Raw genomic sequence first — 21892 nt, 5'->3', positions numbered from 1 at the left:
CTTTGAAAACTAAACTAAAGCTAAGACTATGGCAGCTCCCTGATACATTTTAACCAGCAACTAAGATATGATACAAAACCACACAAAGCAGGATAGGTTATGAACAACTGGTCAAACTGGGACTATTCTCTTGTTCTGGGCCAGTGGCCAAATAATGTGAAGGTCTACATGTAAAGTAGGGCCATTCCCATCTACCATCCCTGTTTAATCATTTGGGGCAAATGCTCGAAATGCTGAAAGGACTCAAATGTGGTCATGAATATGTGACTTGCAAAATGTGTAAAGACATGAATCAATGAATGAATCAATCAAAAGTGTTCCCTGAGCACTTACTATGCCCTCAGCACCTCAGCATCATGTGAGACACTAACAATTTTAAGGTTCACATTGAATTGGCTGCTGCCTCATGGTTTAATATGTCATCTTGAAAAACACAAATTTAATGGGTAAAAACACTCCAGACCAAAAAAAAAAACCAAAAACAAAAAAAGGATTCTTCTCCAGCCCAAACCTTTCCCGAACTGTTCCGAGATAAGGTTGAACCTCTTTTCTAGGGCAGCATGAACTCTCCCAATAGGATTCTGGTTAGATTAGTGCTGCACAGACGGTGAAAGGATACGTTCCTGCCTGAGTCTTCAGATAGAGGCGGAAATGGTGCTCATCCACATAGTGTGTCTCCATGGAGTGAATGATGCGAGTTCTCACAGCCAGGGGCCTCCGGTGAAGGACCCGTAAAGGTGTTTTCTGGTCAATCTTTAAGTCCTAGAGGAGGATATGTTAACCATGCGTCTGTCTTGCTGCCCAGTGAAGCCCATCTTAGCACCTCTTTTGTTCATCCATGGCTCACTATAGGTACCCCGTCTATCACTGTCAGGATAGAAACTAATACTATCATAAATTGTATCCTCTAAGGTTCAGACTCTGTGGGACTTCCTACAACCTAGTCCACAATTACTCATTTTCTGGGCCCCAGTATGCCATTAAAAAAATTTTTTTTTAAAAAGGCTTTGAAGTAAATGATACCCAAGGTCTCTTTTGTTCTAATATTAACAAATTGATTGGACCCTGGAGTCTTACCCTGCCCTTTAAACAGAGCTCTTCTAAAAGATAATGTTCTTACCTTTTTTTTTCCTAACCCAACAGAGTGACCTAATAGTGGGGATCTCTCTGAGACTGAGGTGAGAAATGATGTAGAAGGTGGGACATCAGCATCACCTGTGTGCCTGGGCAGTGTCCATGTTTTAGGGAGAACTATATACCTACTTACAGGATTATTTTTTTGGTTATACAAAGGGATTTATCTGGAAAATTAACAGCTGCATCTCTGTCTAGGGTGGTATTTCCAAATAATAATTACAAATAAGTGTGTACAATAAACCAGGACCTCTCAATATTTGTTAGCCCAGTTCAGGTTACTTGAGAATAATACTGCATGTTTTTTTACAACTCAGGCTTTTAGGGACAAAGTCTTGTTTTTCTCACAATTAGAGATGTCCTTTTATGTCACAAGATATAAATTAAGAAATAGAGGTTAATATTGTAAAAGGCCAACTAATCCCAACTTTTAAAAATAGATACTGGGCATAACCAGCAATGCAGGTTCATAAGAACTTTGAATCCTCTGCAATTTCTTGTAGGAACAACTCCTGCCTGATTTACATGATTAGTGAGTGCCTAAAGCCATGCTGAGAAAAGAAAGATTTCTGTCTGGTCTCCCCCTACCAAGTTCTGTACCAAGAAAGAAGAGCAGGTTCTGACAAAGACTACACTTGAAATGGTATGACTGCTTTTATCAGAGCAGTGAGTCAATGACTCCTCCTTACGATTCTATAATTCTTTGATTTTTAAAAGCACTTTGTTCTGATGAGATAAGTTGTTTCCACAACGTTTAACATTACTCTGGCCAAAAAGACCAAAAAAAGGACAAGGCTAAATTATTATAGAATCAATAAAGATATGGCCTCCACTTTAGAGCACAGAACCAGCTGGCCTTTAAAGGAGTGACTCGCTAAGGTGTGCCCTTCCCCTCTGTTTCCTTTACCTCGAGTCACTCCCTGGACTCTGACCCCGGAGCAGTCAATGGAGGTACAACTGAGCTAGTAGATGCACCACTGCTTCCAACATAACACTCAGATCAACACACACTCGCATGTCATTTTTGGTTGCTTGTGTCTAGCAAACGAAAGGAAACCACTTCATTTACTCTAACACTGCACTCTGCTGTCCCCATACTGAATTTTCAGAAACACACGCAAGTGACTTTTTTCCTTAGAAGTAGGTTGCCCTTAAAAAAAAGGAGACAAGTGGTAAATGTGAAGTGACCTTTTCGCAGAATGGGGCAGTAACTCAGTTTTTTTATTTTCGATGCCAGTCGGAATATCTGAAAAATGTTTTAACCCTAACACTTTAAAAAAATTATTAGACGTCACCTAGTCTCATCAGTCCACTTGGGCTGTGGGCCGTTAAATCAGACCCTTTCACTACCTAGTGTGTACCTGTAACAATCATCTTTCAGCATCATTTCTGAATCAGCTCTATGGCTACTCCCAAACTGTGAATCTATTTTTAAAATGAGTTTTTATTTTCCCCACAGCATTCTAAATGAGCTGTATACATGTACACATGTGATAGAATAGAGGTTTAGAAATTTGTTTTGCAATATTAAGGATATCTGTCTATAGCATAACTATCATCCTAAAGACCCTAGATAATAGGGCCAAAGGCCAGAAGGCCTTAGATTTGGAATCACAGAACCTGAGAAGTGGAGGGCCCACTGGGGATCATCTAGTCCACCCCTCACTTTATAGATGAACTTCTCTAAGCAGGTGAATGGCATGTATGTTTTCACCAAAACACTCATACTATAAACATTATTCTGCACCTTGCTTTTTTCCGGTAATATCATGGGTGTTCCTACAAGTCCTAGATGTGGACCTACCTCTATCCTTTTCTCCAACAGTTTTAGGCATATATACACACAATAACATAAATGGGATCACATGCTGTTTTAGTTTTTTTAAACAGCTGTATAATATTCCAACGTGTTCTACCATTTCCTTATTGAAGGAAATTCACTTTTGTTTCCAGTTTTGTTGTTGATTTTGTCACTCTGAACAAAGTCAACAAACATCCTTGTGCACATATCCTTATGCACTGGAGTTTTATTTCTTGTCCTGCCAGTAGTGGAAGTACTGGGTAGAAGACCAGTGTATTTTTTATTTTTACAGTCACTGCCACATTGTTTTCCAAAAAGGCTGAAACACTTACATTTCTACTGAAAATGTATATAACTAGTCTTCTCCTCCCTCCAACCAACAGGCATTCTTAGCCTCAGAAGAATAAAGTGATGTCTTATTGTTACTTCAGTCTGGAGGTGGAACATCTTTTCAAATGATTCCTGGCCATTTGGAGTTGCTCTTTTTTCAGCTGTCTGTTCAAATATTTTGTCCATTTTTCTCTATTGGGTATTTGTATAAATCCTATTTATGGTAATTTTTTGCCATACAATTTGTTTTCTACATAGTCTTACATATGTGTATACATAAGCACACACTTCTGTGTGTGTGTGTGTTTAAATCACAATGTATCATCCTCTATATATCCTTATAGCTTGTTTTTTTCCCCTTAGCACTCATCAGGAACATTTTCCTTTGTCAATGAATATTCATCTACCATATACTTTCTAACAGCTGGCTAGTAATAGTCCATCATACAGATAAGCCATAAGATTAAACCAGTCCCCTCTAGATTATTACAAAATATTGCCCATTTAAATGATGTTGTGATAACGATTTACATCTTTGTGCCCATTTATGCTCATTCCTTGCATGTGAAAGTAAGTTATCTTTACAGGAAGCAGTGGGGGCAGGTGGGAAGAAACATGCAAATGAACATGTAGACCCTCTACAGCAACATGCTCATGTGAAGGAAAATCTAGCACGTGCCAAAACATTTGTGCTCTACATATATCACCCTGATGTATTTATTTACAACATGTTTTATTTATGCACTTAATCTGAGCATCAATTCTATTAGGTAAGTTCTATTTTCCATTTCCTTTTTGCAAATAGCTAAATATAATAATAGCATTGCTGAGTGTTTTCTATGTGCCAGATTCTATTCTAAGAGCTTTATATGACTAAACCCGTTTAATTCTTCTAATTTTACAGATGAAGAAACTGAAGCATAAAGAGGCTAAGCAACTTGTCCAAAGTCACACAACTAAGAAATGCAGAACCAAGATTTGCACCCAGGCGATCTGTCCTTGGAGTCAGACTCTTAATCACTAGCAACACTGCTTCTCACACAGGTTAGATGAATTGCCCAGTCATTTAACTAATAAATGGCAAAGGCAGGATTCAGAACCAGGTCTCACAGTCCCCAAAGCCTATGCGCTATGACTTGTGGGTAATAAACGAGAAGACAAAGGACTCTTTTATAGGCAGTAGAAAAATAAAAGAATTAGAGCACTGAACTACCTTTATGTCATCTAGGAATTCAATGTCCTTCCTCTGTATTGCTTTATTTGTCCATATTAAGGCACTATAGGTCTTGGTCTTTTCTTCTTCACCTTCTTTCATATGACCTATTGCCTCTCTAAACAAAAACAATAAAAGAAAGTTTGTCTGAATATATAAAATACAGACAAGACTTGCCCCAAACTTCCCTTTCTTTAAAAATAGATTTATTGAGATATAATTTACATACAATTTCCCTGTGTAACTGAACGATTCAGTGATTTTTAGTACGTTTACAGAGTTGTGCAGCTATTACCACAATCTAACTTTAGAATACTTTCATCACCCCAGAAGAGAAACTCCACACCTATTTGCAATCACTTCTCATTCCTCATTTCCCCCAGCCCTTGGCAACCACTTGTTGACTTTCTGTCTCTATAGATTTTCCTACTCTGAACATTTCATATATTAAAATGTGAATATTGTAAAATATACAATAAGTGGTATTTGATGTCTGGCTTCTTTCACTTTATAACGTTTTCAAGGTTTATCCATGTTGTAGCATGTATCTGTACTTCCTTCCTTTTTATTACTAAATGATATTCCACTGTATGGATATACCACATTCACATTTTGTTCATCCATAGACATTTGGGTTGTTTCTACTTTTTTGCTATTATGAGTAATGCTACTATAAACATTCATGCAGAAGTCTCTGTGTGGATGTACATTTCCATTTCTCGTGGGTATATATCTAGAAGTGGAACTGCTGGGCCATATGGTTACTCTATATTTAACTTTTTGAGAAACTGCCAAACTGTTTTCCAAAGTGGCACCACTTATAATCCCACAGCAATGTATGAGGGATTCAATTTCTCCATATCCTTGCCAACACTTGTTATTTTCTGTCTTTTTGTGAAGTGGGATCTCACTGTGGTTTTGATTTGCATTTCTGTAATGACTAATGATGTTGAGCATTTTTTCATGTATTCACTGGTTATCTTGTGTATCCTTTTTGGAGAAATGTTCACTTAATCATCTCTCCATTTTTAATTGAGTTATTTTCTTATTATTGAGTTGTAGGAGTTCTTTATATATTCTGGATACAAATCCCTTATCAGATAAATGATCTACAACCAAAACTCCCCTCTTGAAAACATCTCCAGTGAGCCTACCCTTACCTTGTGACAAGCTGCAAGTCACGGACTTGGATTTTGTTAGACGAGTTATTAATTTTCTGTAGTATTAGAGAAAGAAAAACAATTAGCAGCTCTAGTTCAGTTACAGAGTTGCAGAAACATGACAATTTCCATGTCATGAAGTGGTTTACCTGCTGAAGTTCCTTAATTTCTTGTGAAGTGAAATGTACTCTATGAGGATTCACCAGCTCAATTGCAAAGGGCCTTCCTGGCAGCACACACCCCGTCATGAAACAGAAACGTGTTGATGGAGTTAACATTTGGGCTAATGCAAGAGGGTTAGGAGGTGTGAAAAAACGAGTTGAGCTCTAGAGGACTGAAAGTTTAGTGACATGACTACATCTGGGGGAGGGAAGAATGTGTGAAAAGAATCAAGGGGCTTTTTGGGGGCTGCTAAACCCCAGGACAGGCAATATGTAAAAACGACTGCTTTCCCAAAAGTCCATGAACAAGCCTGTGTTAATTACAAAATCAAATCCAAACAGCCACTAATTGACTTGGTTACACTAACGTAATGTTGTCACATGCAGCAATGCCCAGGTATACCAAATTGAAATACATTCTCCTAGCCTAGTGAAATGAAAAGCTGCGATTCCATGAGAAGGGACTATAAATCTCGAATAGCTCAGGATTACTCTCATCATCCTTCTTGTAATGCAACAATGTAAAATGAGAGAAACGAAGGCTAAGAGAGCAGAAGCACTTTTTAAATGAAGACATTTTGCAATTTAAATGAGATGCATTTTGAAAACTGTACTGGTACTGAAATGTTATTAAAAGGAACAATTAATTATCAAACTTTTGGAAAAAATCAGGCACCTCTTTGTTAATGCACATAGAAATCCTTTATAACCTACAGGTATTCAGTAAAGATGGCCTCTGAAGAAATGATCCCTGTTAAAACATAGTCATATAATTTACAAGGGTAGCTCCATAATCCACAAGTCTTCCTCACATGGAGAAGCTCTGGGCTCTGCCAACTTTGATTCTGACTAAGTGACTACAAAAAAGCTGCTGTCTGAAAAGGGTGATAATCTGAAAGTTAGTTCCAGTCAAGTGATATTGTCGCAATCTTACCATTTCCTAATGTTCTCACATCTACATCTTCTCTCCCAGAGGATGAAAAATTAAAGCCTTTGGAAAGCAGATAAAGAAAAAAAAAAATCAGAGACATAACAGTGCTAAGACTTTCATTCCCATCCTTTGGTAGAAACCCAATTTGTCTTAAACAATCTACAGGGGAATCCCAAGGAATAGTCATCATCACGCCTCTAATCCCAATCTCTACTAAAAATAGCAATGATAATAATAAATACCATTTATTGAGCACTTATTACATACCAGGTACTGAGCTAAAATTCTGCATACATTATTTCATTCAATCCTTATTATAACCTTATGAGGTAGGTATTAAAAGAACACCAAGCTTCTGAAAGGTTAAGTACTTTTCCCAAGGTAACATGATTAAATGGCAGAGCTAGATGTTTCTGATGTCAAAGCCAGACCTTACTTATCATCCCAGTCCACCATCCCATGGGAAACCCAAAGGCAGAGCACTGTTTGGAGGAAGGCCCCACTACCACCCTGGCTACAAACTTATGGTGAAAAATCTATCTTTCGTCTTTTCCTTAAAACAAAAGAAAACAAAATAAAAACATTATTTGAGAATTAAACTCTATGAAAGGAAGAGGAGGGGAAAAAAAAGGTTTGATTCTAAAAGCAAATTCATTATATAAGCAAACCTAAGCTGGAACCACAATATAACTAGTATACATTTTAAGATAGATGGATCATCACAGACTAAAAGCTGCAAATATTGGAACGGGAAAGTGGTCAATACAGCGTGGGTGGGCAGGGGAAGTGGTTCCATGACAACTTTCTTAGATACAGAACTAACTGATGATTTCACCACAGCAAAGATTACCATGAGCAGGCATTATTCTAAGTACTTCATATATGTTAACACTATGAGGTAGATACTATCATTATCCCCATTTTACTTATAAGGAAGGTGAGACAGAGACAGGATAAGTAATGTGCCTAAGATCACATCACTGGTAATTGGTAGGGTCAGGATTTGAACCAGCCTGGCAGTCTGGCTCCAGAGTCTCTTAATCACGTCTACACTGCACCACCACAAAGACAGCTGGAAGAGCTCAGACTCGTGCCAACTGGGACAAGCAAGACCAATCAGTCCTCTTGTACCAGGGATTGGGAAAGACTAGGATGTTTTGGAAACCCTGGTCAATCCATAGTTCAGCCACTTTGGAGAGCACAGGATGAGGAAGGACAAGATTGCTGGGAAGGACAGACAGGAAATGTAGAAGGAAAGGAGGGTCTGTACCATTTTGACAGACATTTTTCTCCCAGGAAAGGTTCAATATGCAAAGGTCCCATGTAGATTTTAGAAAAAGGAAGGCTAAAAGGCTTGAAAAGTGCTATAAAGACTACACTGAAGATTAGCTCTCCTTTCTAGGATGTTTAGCTGTGAAGAAAGTAAGATTTCACCCTTCCTTCACCTTTAAGACATCCCTTTAGCAAGCCAAAGCCAACACTTGTTGGAAACATGGGCTCCAAGCTGTTGTCTGTCACCCACTGCCAAGGTGAAGTGGGCTCTTCTCTGCCCCACATGGCCCAAAACTGTGGGTCTCCCAGAGAGGACCAACCCAGGACTGGTTAGGTAAGACCTAGGTATCTAAGGTCGGCCTAGAATTCAAGCTGCTCAGAGGTCTGGGTAACTTGTGCAGTGTTAACACCTGGGGACTAGCCAAACGGGCAGCCATGAGGGGCACAATGTCAGACTCTTCTCCAGGTGGAGAATCTACACCAGGCAGGTAGTAGGATTCTGTGGACCATTAAGTCCCAAAGAACCCTCCATTCCATGTCTATACTCCATTGTCAAGCAGCTAATAAACCTATAGCAACATCAGTAGCTTCTAGTCAGAGTCAACAGACTCAAGAGTAGCGCTAACTAGGGATGGATAGCTACACGGAGAGTTCAAAATGGAATCTGGGAAGCTGAAAGATACTCCCTGGGGTGGGGTGGGGGGGCTGTAGTTTGTCTTATACCTGCCCGCCTCTATCTCTAATCCAGGCATAATACTGGGGAACCAGGGCCCTACAGTGACTAAGCCATAACCTGTGACTGATAGGGATGGAGGGAATGAACAGGACACAAAGAGGTAGATCTACCAGTGACTACTCAGTCAGACCAGAAATCTCAAATTCATAAATTAGCCCATAAAACTTCCCACAAATTCTAGCCCATCAACAAGAAAAAAGTACAGAAAACTAGGCTCTTGAGAAGTCCAAAGAAACATTAAATCCAGATTAAGGGAGAAGGGGTATTTATTATATCTTTTAGAAAAATGTTGCAAATTTGGACCCTACATTGAGAAATACTTCAGGGGGCAAACTTTAAAAAATAATTTGCAATTATGAATAATAAATGACAAAAAAAGGAAAAGGAGTCACTGCCTTAAGTATGAGGAAATATATGCTTGAAATTTAGTTGATTTTTCTAAACTCACATTACGCCTTGCCTTATTCCCCTAATCCTGTGAGTTCTACAGACTTCTGCTCAATGGAACAGATATTTCAAACATACAAACAAACAAACAACAAGGACAAAACCAAGGGCAAGAATGATCAGGAACTGTAAGGGGTTCGATAGTCTGTAGTGGCTCTCATACCTGGGGGCAGATAGACAATGGGACTGAAGGATGGGCAGAGGCCAGATGATGATGGTCTCAGAATATCAAGTTATATAGTTTGGACTTTACCCTGTAGCTAGTCACTGACCAGTTTTCAGCAGGGAACTGACATGACAAATATTTATTCCATAAGTGAAGTAATAAATGTATTAGGAAAACATTTCTTAGACATATTGATTTTGAGAGTGTGTCAAAGTTTTACTTATTAACTAGAGAACTGGCAAGTAGAGAATATGATGTGTCAGTCTGAAGTGGCTGAGAAACAAGTCTGTATCTCCCACTGAGGGGAAGGAGTACTAGTTACTTCTGCTTTATAGAAGTAGCTAGGCTGCTTCATGCAATACTGGTTTATTTTCATAGAGCTGTAAAGCACAGAGGTACGACAGTCAGAACCATTTTCCCAGAGTTGTCAGATGTGAATCACAGAAGTAACGAGTAATGTATCTGAGAAGCACAAGTTTAGCAAATTGATGCTATTAATCAGGCATTTCGAACAACAAGGTTTTATTTCGTGACAAGGAGCCAGTTAGCACAGAGGCCCAGAGGTCTGCTTTTTCTCAAGCGGCTCTTAATAAATTTCCTCAGCACACAATTACAGATGCTAAACACACAGTTTGCTTTATTTTCAGTATGGGGAAATTTTTTTCCCCTCCTCAAATGGAAAATGACAACAAATCACCTTCATGAAAGATTGCAAGGGGGAAACATATAGCTATTTCAGAGCCCCCCAACAGCCCTCTTGGTAATGGAGGCTTCCTTGGGACCCAAATAATCAGAACTAAATCTTGAATCTTCTTACAGAAAGGGAATAAGGTAGCCCCCCAAAAAGAGTTTGAAGGACACTTTTCATGCTAACGCTTTATTTTCACTTCTTCGTAACTTGGATAAGTCTTATGAGATAACCAGCGTGTAAATATTAAATTACGTAGGTCAAAGCTAATGGCAATAGCCCTTTATGGCTAAGATTTTGAAAAATATTAGGTTGCTAGGTTACTTGAGGGCTATGGTGGTTATTTATTTATTTATTTATTTATTTATTTATTTATTTATTTATGGCTGTGTTGGGTCTTCGTTTCTGTGCGAGGGCTTTCTCTAGTTGCGGCAAGTGGGGGCCACTCTTCATCGCGGTGCGCGGGCTTCTCACTATCACGGCCTCTCTTGTTGCGGAGCACAGGCTCCAGACGCGCAGGCTCAGCAATTGTGGCTCATGGGCCTAGTCGCTCCACGGCATGTGGGATCTTCCCAGACCAGGGCTCGAACCCGTGTCCCCTGCATTGGCAGGCAGACTCTCAACCACTGCGCCACCAGGGAAGCCCCAGGGATATGGTTTTTGAAGTGCTTCTCTTTCCTCTTAACAAGCAGAGAGCTGGAAGGGATAGCCATGTCTCATTTTGGTCACCTGCTCGCCATTCCTAAAGCAGGCTTGTCTTAAGGTTTGTCAGAGAAAAAGATGGATGTCTAGGTCTATCTGGTCCTTCAAAAAAGGTGTTCTGGGACTTCCCTGGTGGAGCAGTGGTTAAGACTCCATGCTCCCAATGCAAGGCCTCAGGTTCAATACCTGGTCAGGGAATTAGATCCCACATGCATGCCGCAACTAAGAGTTCACATGCCACAACTAAGGAGACTGCCTGCCGCAACTAAGGAGCCCACATGCCACAACTAAGGAGCCTGCCTGCCGCAACTAAGACCTGGCATAACCAAATAAATAAATAAATATTTTTTTTAAAAAAAGGTGTTCTAATTATGCTAGGAGACCCACTCCAAAGAGTATGGTATATGTACTCATTGTCTACAGTTTTTCCTGATGTACAACATGGTTTCTTGTGATTGAAATCTTAGTCCCTCTCCTCTAGTCTAATCCTCGGTGAAATCACAAGGTTTTTTACTCCTTTGACCTGATAGCCCTATTGAGCAAAGAAAGCATATGCCTGACAGGATCTGACTCACCCCACAAACCTGGGCTCATTAATACTTAGGAAATTAAAACAACACAACTACTATTAAGTCTTTGTAAAATGGTAGCTATTGATCTATTTTCTCTAGGCCTGAACTTTATTCTAGGACACTTTAGCCGTTAAGATGGAAGCTGGGCATTTGCCAGTGATTATTCTTGAACAGGCACTGGATGTGGAAGCTGTATTTTAATTACCTCATATTCCCAAAAAGAGGCAGAGGCTCAAGGTGTCCCAAGGTCAGAGCTTAAGTGCATTCATTTAAAGTAGTTTCAATTGTTTTGAATTTGCCCAGGAAAAAGCATAATCTTGAGAGAGGAGAGAAATCCTAGGGCACCTTGGCTCAAATCCAGCCCAGGGCAGAGGAGCTCAGGACACGGCGGTCCCTGTTCACAGGAAGCTGCCAGCCAAGGGGCCCAGACTTGGTGGTGGTTTACAAAATATAGAAATCTTTCCTGCCACCTCCAAGAAGTCTATTCATGAATGACAATGTATCTAAAATATGAATATTATAACACTTACTCTCTGCTTTGAACACTGTCAAAAGATGGTCTGAAATTAATTCTTCCACTGAAGAGTCCAGCTTCCTTTCTCCATCAATTATCCAAGGAGTTTGTGGTAGATTCCTGGAGTATTTATTATATCTCCCTGCCAAAGAAATATAAAGATTACCTGGATGGAATGGTGTGCTTAACACAATAGGATAAAAAGGAAAGCAACAGCTATTTATTGAGTGCCAGTATCCTAGGTGCTATGATATAAAACAAGGCTTAGCCTTCAACTAACTTACAATCTAATTTGGAGAGTCAACACATACACATAATTAAATGAAAAAATTTAAGGTAGCAATAGAAGAGATGGCTAAAGACACGATATGAATCATCAAATGAGTTCTAAAGGAATGCTCAAAATACTTATTAATCTTTTTGGCTGACTGAACAAGTTACAATATTATGGAACACACTGTGAATCACTTAAAAAAAGAGCAACTACTGTTTTTATGCCTGGTTAATAATACTCTCAGTGTAATACTCATTGGTGATAATGTATTCCAAAGAATTCAAATACAGGAAATTTTGAAGTTTTTGTAAGCAAAAAAAAAAAAAAAAAAAAAAAAACCCTAACAGAATATGACTCACTGTTTTATGAAAAAAGCTACGCCAAGGCAGGTAGCTTTTATTACCCCAGGGCAGGGTATTATAGTCAAGACTAAAGAGCAATTTCGTTTCAGCTATTACTATGAAACAGCTGTAGCTTTCAAAACAAAAACTGTCTACCCGTTTTACCTCTTGGGAAAGTCAATGCAACAATTTCTTTTTCCAGGCAGAAGCCAAATGTTTAGTCATTTTGCAGATAATAAAATAACTTTTTTCAGGATTGATTTCATGTTATAAAACATCCTCTCCCTTCTCCTGACCAGTTTCAGGTCTGTACATGTACCCATATTTTTACCTGGCCATCTCTGATGAAAACTATTAAAACCTGGGAAGTATCATTTCCCTTCAACATGGCATTTTAAATAACAAATCTCCTGAGTGACCCTTAAGAATGCCTACAGAACCTACAATAAACTTGGTTATCAGCTCTAGTTCTCAAAAGAGTTAACTAATCAGAAATTAATAACAATAGTAAGAAGGAAACAGAGGAGGAGTTAGTTGAGTTTTTCAGAAAGGAGAGAAAATTGACAATGTAAGTATATCCTGGACTAAATATTTTACCAGCCACAAAAACAGCACCATGAGCACATTCAATTTCAACAACACTGCATACAGCCTTTGGTGAGTTTGGAGGACAAGGAAACTGCCTGCAAAACAAAATAAATTTTACAGCTACTATTTTCCAGACATGATATTGAACCACATAACTAAGATGAATCAGCACTGTCTGAGTTACACAGAGCCTGAGTCTCTCAAGGACTAAGCCTCTCCCTAATTTTAAGTTTTGGAACCATAAGGGTCTCTTAGGCCTCTGGAGTACCACTTTTAACACATGAGAGTGGCACTAAGTAAATAAGGGCTCGCTAATAACATTCATGCTCAGAAGGCCTCATGTTCCCAAATGACAGTTTCCAAAATCAACCTGGAGATTTGGGAAAAAAATCCATCTATATGTAGTGGAAACCTCTCCAGGTTCATTTTGCTATCCATGAACACTTGCTGCTGGCTGACAAGGTCCTCAGTCATTTGGGTAAAGCCGGTGTGCAGTCAGAGACTGGCCACATAAGCATGTCCCACCTGTGGGGAGGGTACGCCACCATTTTTCTCTCTTTTTCCTCTTCATTTCAACTATGACCCTGGGAATCAGACCACAGAGCCAGAAAAAGTGGAATATGGCAGACTCTGTCCTTTAGCTAAGAAACTTCAATCCAGCTGAGGACAGACCAGAAAGAGCAATGTATGGCTTTATTCTCTGTCCACCATCTGAGAAATTCCAAAGCCATGGAATGGAATCTACCTGTAAATGACTAGATGTGGACTTAATCCAAAATGCTTGTCTTAAAGTTTTCATTCCGTTTCCCAAGATGTCTTAACAAAGAAATCACTTAGAAACTCAGGAACTATTGCCTGTAGAGTAACTGTCTTTACTTCCTAAAGTTTAATAGGGAATTCCCTGGCAGTCCAGTGGTTAGGACTCTGTGCTTCAACTGCAAGGGGCACAGGTTCAATCCCTGTTCGGGGAATTAAGAGCCCACAAGCCACGCAGCGTGGCCAAAAAAAAAAAAAAAATTTTTTAATAAAAATATTTCCATTCTGAGACTCATGTTTAGTCAGTAAAATATATGAAACCTTCCTCATAACTTCTTCTGGAAGGATAACTATGATAATATTTTATTAAATAAAATGAACACACTGAGAATTAAATCTAAGATTTACTGTAGTTCAGTATATTTTAACAAGAAAGGAAACTCAGAAAAAAAAAAAAAAGAAGAAAGGAAACTCAGGAGCCCTTTTCTCCCTCTTCTGGAGATGTACAATAATAGGAAAACCAGGATGAGGGATGTAATGGGGCCAGTAGTAGGCTGGAGAATCAGGAAACCTGGCTCTATGTACACTCTCTATTGCCCAGTTGAAATCTTAGGCAAGTCAACTCCCTCTTTGGACCTCAATATCCTCCTATAAAAGATAAAGAAGTTGGACATGATTCATAAATTCAAATATTAATTTGACATTTACTGAACACCACTACATGCCAGATACTGAGCCAGGGATTGGGGATATAATAAAGATTAAGACACAATCCTGTTCCCTAAAATATATCCAGTCTTGTTTTAGAGATAATCCGATTATTTCTAACATTCCCTTTATTCTAAAATTCCATGATTATTTCTTGTTTCTATAATTCTACTTACTTGCAGAAATCCTCTTCTTTAATCTTATTCAAAGCTTTCATAACTGCCATTCTAGTGAATACTGACTATATAGGGTAAAATGAAAAGAAAAGACATTTTATCACCTATATAAGAAAACATCAGAGTTGAAACAAAGAACATGGTTGGAGAAATTATATCATTTTAAACCATACTTAAAAGGGAGAAATACTTAATAACTTCAAGAAAATAAATGAAGCACAAGTGTTCATACTGTCAGTTCTGTGATTGGTAGACCCTACAACCCTTCTCTTCAATCTAGTCTGTGTCTATAATACCAGGTGGGTCTAGCAGAATATGTCTTCTTCACTGCACTCTCCCATTCCCCTCAAAATGTGGTATTCTTCGAATACAAAAATGATGGCATTGCAGGAAATGTGCTTTGAATATTTTTTCCTAGACCTCAAAAGAAATTTAGACTGATCCATCTATCTTTTCTTCCCTACATCCCTTCAGGGGCCACGGTATATAATTTAGGAGTTGGCTGCCAGGGTAAGGGATAAAACAGAGCCAACCAGCCTGACTTGGCATCTAGCAATTCAATATCACTCACCAACCTCTGAGAAAGTAAATGAATCCACTATACTGAATAAAAGGGCATCTACAAATGTCCCACTCTGGGATTTTTAAAATAAGAAAAACCAAACCTCATGGTAGATATACTAGAACTAATTAGTGCATATATTTGTGGTCACTATGATAAATCACAATTATTTCTTCTGTTATGAGAAATTATACTTGACTGAAAAGAAGAATAATGTAGGTATCTAAACAGTTTATCATCAAAGAAATGATTTTCTAAACCATATTCTGGGGAACCCTACGGTGTCATAGGGTTAGAATTAAAAATTAAGTGCCTGTTTGTTAAGATATGAAATCTTAGGCCTGAAAGAATCTCAAAACGTCATTCAAATTATTCCCAGCCATAAGGCAGGAAAACTACACTTAAGACTATACAACACCTACTGGCCAAATGGCGTGGTGTCCATGATCGTTTGACAAAAACTTCCTTACTCTATTATTTGATGCTGGTACTTACATACTTCCTCAAAGATAACAAAAAATAAAACTAGATCTTTAATATAAATATGGCTTCCAGCTCATTTGGGCAGAGCTTCCCAATTGGTATGGCAAAGCATACCACTGGGCTACAGTTGTGCCCAGATCCCTCTAGTTCACAAGGGCTGAGGGGCAGGTCCTGGAACAATGAGAACCCCCAGGCCTATTGCTTACAACTTAGAGCAACTTCATCTGTTAACCTCAGGGTGCTGGCCAAACATGGAAATGTTCTAGGTATACCATGATGTGAGAAAAGGAGGCAAGCAGTGTTTTAGGCTTCCTGCATTTCTGATTATTTCCACACAGGGCATTTGGCAAATGTTACAAACTCCCCAACCCTCCCCTCCCACCCCAGGCAAGAGGAAAGACCAAAAGATGTATCTTTGGCAATAAACTTATATTCTTTTTAACAACCACAACAGCAAAATGGATGTCGGTAAAACTAGGAATGCCTGAGTCTACACAAAACCAGCTAAGTAACTGGGGTGTGAAAGCTTGCCAATATCGTGCCATGCCATTCTATCCTGGCATTATAGAAACTAAAAGTACATGCTAACTAATTTTTCTCATTAACGTGAAGACCAGCTCACATCAGACAGTAAAGGAGAGTTTAAATAAAATACCTTTTGGCAAATGTAGCCTGAAATAGGCTCTATTAACTCAGGACTGTTCTAAATAAAATAATTTACTTTGGATTATATTTTCAAAATACCGATTTCTAGAAAATAAATATTAGACAAAAGTTTGGAATGGTGATGATACTGAACAGGTATTTTCCCAGATGACATAATCTTGGGGAAACAATCCAGACACTGACACAAGCATGAGAACATTTGTGTGTTACGACTTCCCAGCCAAAGGCAAAAGTGTTGAGAATTGAAAAAATTAAATTAAATGTAGCAAATGGAAATATTTAAAGACTGATTCTTAGTATAATAGATTGCCAACATTTCTAATGCATATCCTTTTTGTTGTTAATTTGAATATTCAGCTCAGACAAAACTCACTAAAGAGTAAGAAGCAGGAATCCTTACCTTTTTGTTTTTGGCTGGCTTGAAACAATCTGGGCATATCACACGTCTAAGTAAAATTCAAGGTAATATAAAAGATTAATGAGTTTATTTTGGGGAGGATAAAATTCAAATATATTTTATACAACATGGCTGCTAAATTCAGGATATCAGAAGCAGACAAAATGAATCCCTATATGAGCTGCATTGGTTTGCCTAGACCCTTATATCAGACAGCTCACAACCTACTAAGACATGACAAGTTCTGACAGGCTCATTAGAAAGAAGAACAATACTATTTTCATGAAAATCAAAAAATATTAACAATGTTGCACAATTGGCATTGTTGTTTACATTGTAACTTACAGGAAGTGGCAATCCTCAACTGTTTCTGGGTGAGCAAAGACCACACTCACTTCAAACAAGCTCTAAAAATTATAAAGACAGTTTAAAGATGAGCAAAAGGAAACTAACATCTGACAATTTATGAATGGAAACAGAAATTAACTCTCAAAGATTGGCTCAGAAAAAGAGTGACAAGGAAAACTGGAAATACTACTGTTTTCAAATCAGCTTGTTCACAGGGCAGCTGTAGAGGAAATCGTCTTTTTTTTTTTTAACTTCTAAAACTCAATCATCAGTGATCCTACAAAAAACAAGTTTAAAACAAATTTTAAAATAAATCTGTATGATTTTTTGTACATGTATACATTTTTGTACAAGTATATTTTTTCTACATGTATAAATTTTGTATAAGATTATACAAAATTCCACACTGAGAAAAATATATAAATGTACAATTAGGTATGAAGATGAATGAGAATTCAGGGAATTGGAAAGGGATAACTGAAAGAAATGAAGAATTACTCCTGTCAGTACTATGATTAGAATTATTAGCAAAGCAAATAGCACTTTATGCACATGCTTAAAAACTCTGTATGAGGCTTGTTTTAAGTGCTCAAACTTCTTAACGGATTTGACTTTTAAAAGCAAGATCTTAATTATTTGTTTTATTAAAAGAGTGATGATAATAAATTATAAAATAAACAGGATGGGTTTTCAATCCCGTTCCACTGAGGTAGAACCAGTAACAGTTTGGCATGTTTCCTTCTAGCCATTTTTATGAATATAAACATAAATGTATATACTTCTTTGTATATTAAACAGACTTGGAAAATTGCTTAATTCAATTAATATTGCATCATGAACATCTTTTCCACTCTAGGGACTGTTGGACGTTTAAGTTGTAGTTAAGTTTTTCTGTTTTTAAAAAATGCCACAATGAACATCCTTGTACACAAAAAAGCACAAGTTCATACTCTATATACATTTACCTCCATGGAGATTATACAAAATTCCACACTGAGAAAAATATATAAATATCATACCATATAACAATTTTTCCTTTTTTATTGAGTTCTATATTTACTGATTGCATTGGATCGTCAGCAGGCCTATTAGCGACTCTATAATCATGATAGTGAATAGCTAAATTTTTGCTCTAGTCTAATCTACAAAATAAAATTAAAATTACAACACATTCCTTTTACTCAAGAAAACTTCATTCATCCTGAATCCATTAGAACATTACCGCATCTTTTGTTTTCTATTTTCTGTTCTCACTGATTCAACATGTAAAATTATCTGTGCTTCAAACTGAAATTTGAGGTTAAAATATTTTGCATCAATGACTTCTCTAATTTCCAAAGTACTTTCATCACCTCATTTCCTCCTCATACTATCTGTGAAGTGGTTTTATTCTCTATTCTCTTAGTATTCAGTTTAAAGGACAGAGCTTATTCTTACTAACAGAGGGAAACAGAGCTATATAATTCAGAACGAGGAAAATTTTTTAATTACTTAGCTTTGAAAGATGGTTTTGTGACTTTACTTGAATAGGGGTGTGTCTGATATTCAGGGAATTTCCTTCACGCAAAATGATGAAGCAATGAGGCCATACTATTAAAGTCTAATTTAAGAGGAGCTGGGAATATGTCCTGTTTCCATGTCTGGAAACCTATTGAACTCTTCCCTAAAATTCAATCCATTTCAAAGGCTGAGGCAAGGTCTGCCTTGGAATAGGGGAGATGGTAAGTGTTCTCATTTCAAAGGCAGTCTGCTTAAAATTAAACAGAGGGACCTCAGATACCAACAAGGTGGGATAGGTTGAGCCCATGCTCATTGTAGTTGAATAGGGTCTGTCTGCATATTTGAAAACAAAATTAGCCAGAGATAACCAAAATTAAATAGTCTAGAGTTGACTCCACACTTGTTCATAGTTATTTATGTTTAGCTTTGTATCAGTAAATCTGTCTCTCTAATTAAACTATAAATATACTAAAGGCAAAGGTTCACTTCTAACCTTTTAAGGTCAATTAGGATACACTGCACCTGTTATAAGTGTCTTGGATCACAAAGAAATCTTTTAAAAAAAAAAAAAGAAAGAAAGAAAAACTTTAGCCTCAATTTAAGACTGTTAGAAATTAACATTTTAAAAGCTTAAAAATCCTTCATTGGATTATTGAAAGAGAAGATTCTTTTGGATAACCAAAACTCTGCCATATAATGAAGTAAAACTAGTAAAACCACAGAATAAAATTAACAATGCTGATGACCCAATACCTTTCCATCAATGGGAACACCCAGTTCCTCTGAAAACAGGGGGTGAATTATCCATTTGTAGGCTTCTTTTAGCTGAACTATATCATTTCTTCCCAGCGACAGACTCTGCTTTCTGAATAACATAAAAATTAATTCACTGACATGAAAAGCTTCATTTTTATGAAAGCAAGAATTTATGTGATTATTAAAAAGTATGTATTATTGAGTGCCTACTATGTCCCAGGCACTATTCTACACATTAGATAGAAAGCAGAGACCAAAGCAGACCAAAATTCCTCAGTTCATGGACCTATATTCTAGTAGAATCAAGAAACTGCTTTTTTTAATGGCATATAAGACAGTTTTTGAAGCTTCAAAGACAAAAGCATACAAATGAGGTTTTTCTGAGATAGAATTGCCAGATTCCAGGATTTATACATCAGAAGATGGAAAGGTGGAATAGAGAGGATTATTTATTGCTTAGAAACTACAAACTGTGTATTACAATAATCTCAGACCAAAAATGTTTGTATCTACTCTCTTCCTGATAATGGGGGCTTACTTTTGGGAAATCAATGTAAAAGCTGTACTTCTCTTTACTGGTAAAGAAGAAGTATTAAATCCTAAAGTATCAGTGTTCTAGAATGCTCATCAATTTAACAACATATAAATATCTCAATAAATATTTTACATTCCCCCCAAATCTACTCATGAGCCAATAAATAGGTTTGGGGAAGTCCCAATTATGAGTTCTAGCTTTTAGTTTGTAACCTAAAATGAGATAGAAAGGAACTGAAGTAAAAGGAAAGAAAAACATGGTATGGTAATATTTAAACAGTCCTACTCTGCACTATCACTATTAAACAGGCCGTATCATTCAAATAATTAAAACTTCAAATCAGTCCTATAGCTATTTACAGGACTGCTTTTAACAAAAGAGGTGTTTAGGCCAACTTGTGAATCATTTCTTTCAATGTCCTATTTTCACTATTAGAAAGGACAATATAGTCAATATCCATTGTAATTTAATTCCTCAAGACCAAAAGACGCTCTGAACTACAGGTAGAAAACAAAACATAATTTAGCTAATGGCTAAACTTAATTGATCTAAATATATACACACACACACACACACACATATAAAGACCACTGTTCCTCTAAAAATGCAAATTAAGAAATAGTTGATCTACCCATTCTTATCCAGCTGAGAATAATTGGTTAAACAGAACGCTTTCATATGCTTTGGGATTGTGGTTTAACAATGAAATACTCTGATAAGCCCTACATCTGATAAAAAAATTAAGTTACTTCTTTACACTTAAGAACTTATTCAAACACTAAGCGTTTTAGCTTCATAAACCATTCCTCATTCTCTATCAGAAACATTTTAGAAATTTTCAAGGACTACCTTGATATTGTACCAACAGTTTAACTAATGATATTTGCATAAAATAGCATCACAGTTGAAAGGTAAATAATTAAGGTATGAGCACACATTTTAAAGAATAAAAAGGTGAAACAAAACACAAGAATGGAAAACCCTTTAAAAATTGTTTAGACTCTAGAGAGTACAAAGGATTGTAGCCAAAGCCAATCCTAAAAATGGATTAAAACATTACTCATTATATATTTAAGAAAACTAATACTTTAAGTCCCTCATGTCTTTGAAAAACATTTGAAGCACCTTAGTCCAGTTTAAAAACTTCAACTACAGGTATTTTTTCCTTCCAGATTAAAGAGCTATAAGAAAGGGTTAAGAGACATTTTGGAAACCTTAACCTCACATTTAAGGCAAAAATACAATACTTAAAACTCCAAATTTTCAATCCTGCAAGTTGAATGTGGCTAATAGCTTTTCTAATATAATTTAGGGTGAATGTTTCCACAAAGGTCCTTAGCTTATGGCTGATGGTCCTTTAGAGGAATCAGCAGTCATTAAGGTAAATTCAGTACCAATTTAACACTTAGTAACTGCATTTCCCTCTTTCCTCTGTTAGATAACTAATGATGAGGGTATCAATTACGATCACTTTTGCTATAGATACAACAGGATAACCATTCTAAAGCAAATATGAACCAAAACATCCAATACATTTTTTCCTAAATTCCTTGAATCAATTCTTTAACGGCAATTCCTCCACAACCTTTTGATATTAGAATGAACTAGGGACACTGAGAGAAAAGACTACTATTCTATATTTTTTTCTGTTCTAGTATCCCTATATTGATCAGGATCTTTGGAAGAACTAAGCTTAGTTTAAAATCCTTCAATAAGAAATAACAACAGCAAGCAAGTTAGATGGAAACTGGAAACATTTAAAAAATAGCATGCTCTGACTTGACTATGCTAACAAATTTCTCAAACATAGGATCAAATTTTATTATGCCAGAATCACAAGCATTGGAGACTAATTTAACATACCTAACAGAACCCCCAAACCTTTAATAAATATGTGGTTATTACCCTTTTAAAAATGCAGATGTGAAATACAACACACACACAAAAGCCAAATCAACTAATTTTCTATAAAACA

At 37.1% G+C, this 21892-nt stretch overlaps 1 protein-coding gene across 8 annotated transcripts in view; it reads right to left on the bottom strand.

The window, feature by feature from the left end:
• PUS10 (pseudouridine synthase 10) overlaps window positions 1-21892 on the bottom strand; it is a 68030-nt gene that overhangs the window by 6367 nt on the left and 39771 nt on the right. For all 8 annotated transcript variants that reach the window (XM_036873694.1, XM_036873699.1, XM_036873697.1 and 5 more), the window contains 11 exons: window positions 19380-19491; window positions 17124-17185; window positions 16782-16827; window positions 14671-14735; window positions 13040-13125; window positions 11844-11969; window positions 6734-6790; window positions 5788-5864; window positions 5639-5694; window positions 4479-4596; window positions 620-762 (listed from right to left, as the gene is read on the bottom strand). In XM_036873694.1, coding sequence (XP_036729589.1) covers window positions 620-762; window positions 4479-4596; window positions 5639-5694; window positions 5788-5864; window positions 6734-6790; window positions 11844-11969; window positions 13040-13125; window positions 14671-14735; window positions 16782-16827; window positions 17124-17185; window positions 19380-19491 — 948 coding nt within the window. The remainder of the gene's footprint in view (window positions 1-619; window positions 763-4478; window positions 4597-5638; window positions 5695-5787; window positions 5865-6733; window positions 6791-11843; window positions 11970-13039; window positions 13126-14670; window positions 14736-16781; window positions 16828-17123; window positions 17186-19379; window positions 19492-21892) is intronic.

This window comes from Balaenoptera musculus, chromosome 13 (assembly GCF_009873245.2).
Source record: "Balaenoptera musculus isolate JJ_BM4_2016_0621 chromosome 13, mBalMus1.pri.v3, whole genome shotgun sequence".
Classification (NCBI taxonomy): Eukaryota; Metazoa; Chordata; class Mammalia; order Artiodactyla; family Balaenopteridae; genus Balaenoptera; species Balaenoptera musculus.
The sequence above is the reverse complement of the archived record's forward strand: the minus strand, read 5'-3'. Positions and strand labels throughout refer to the sequence as shown.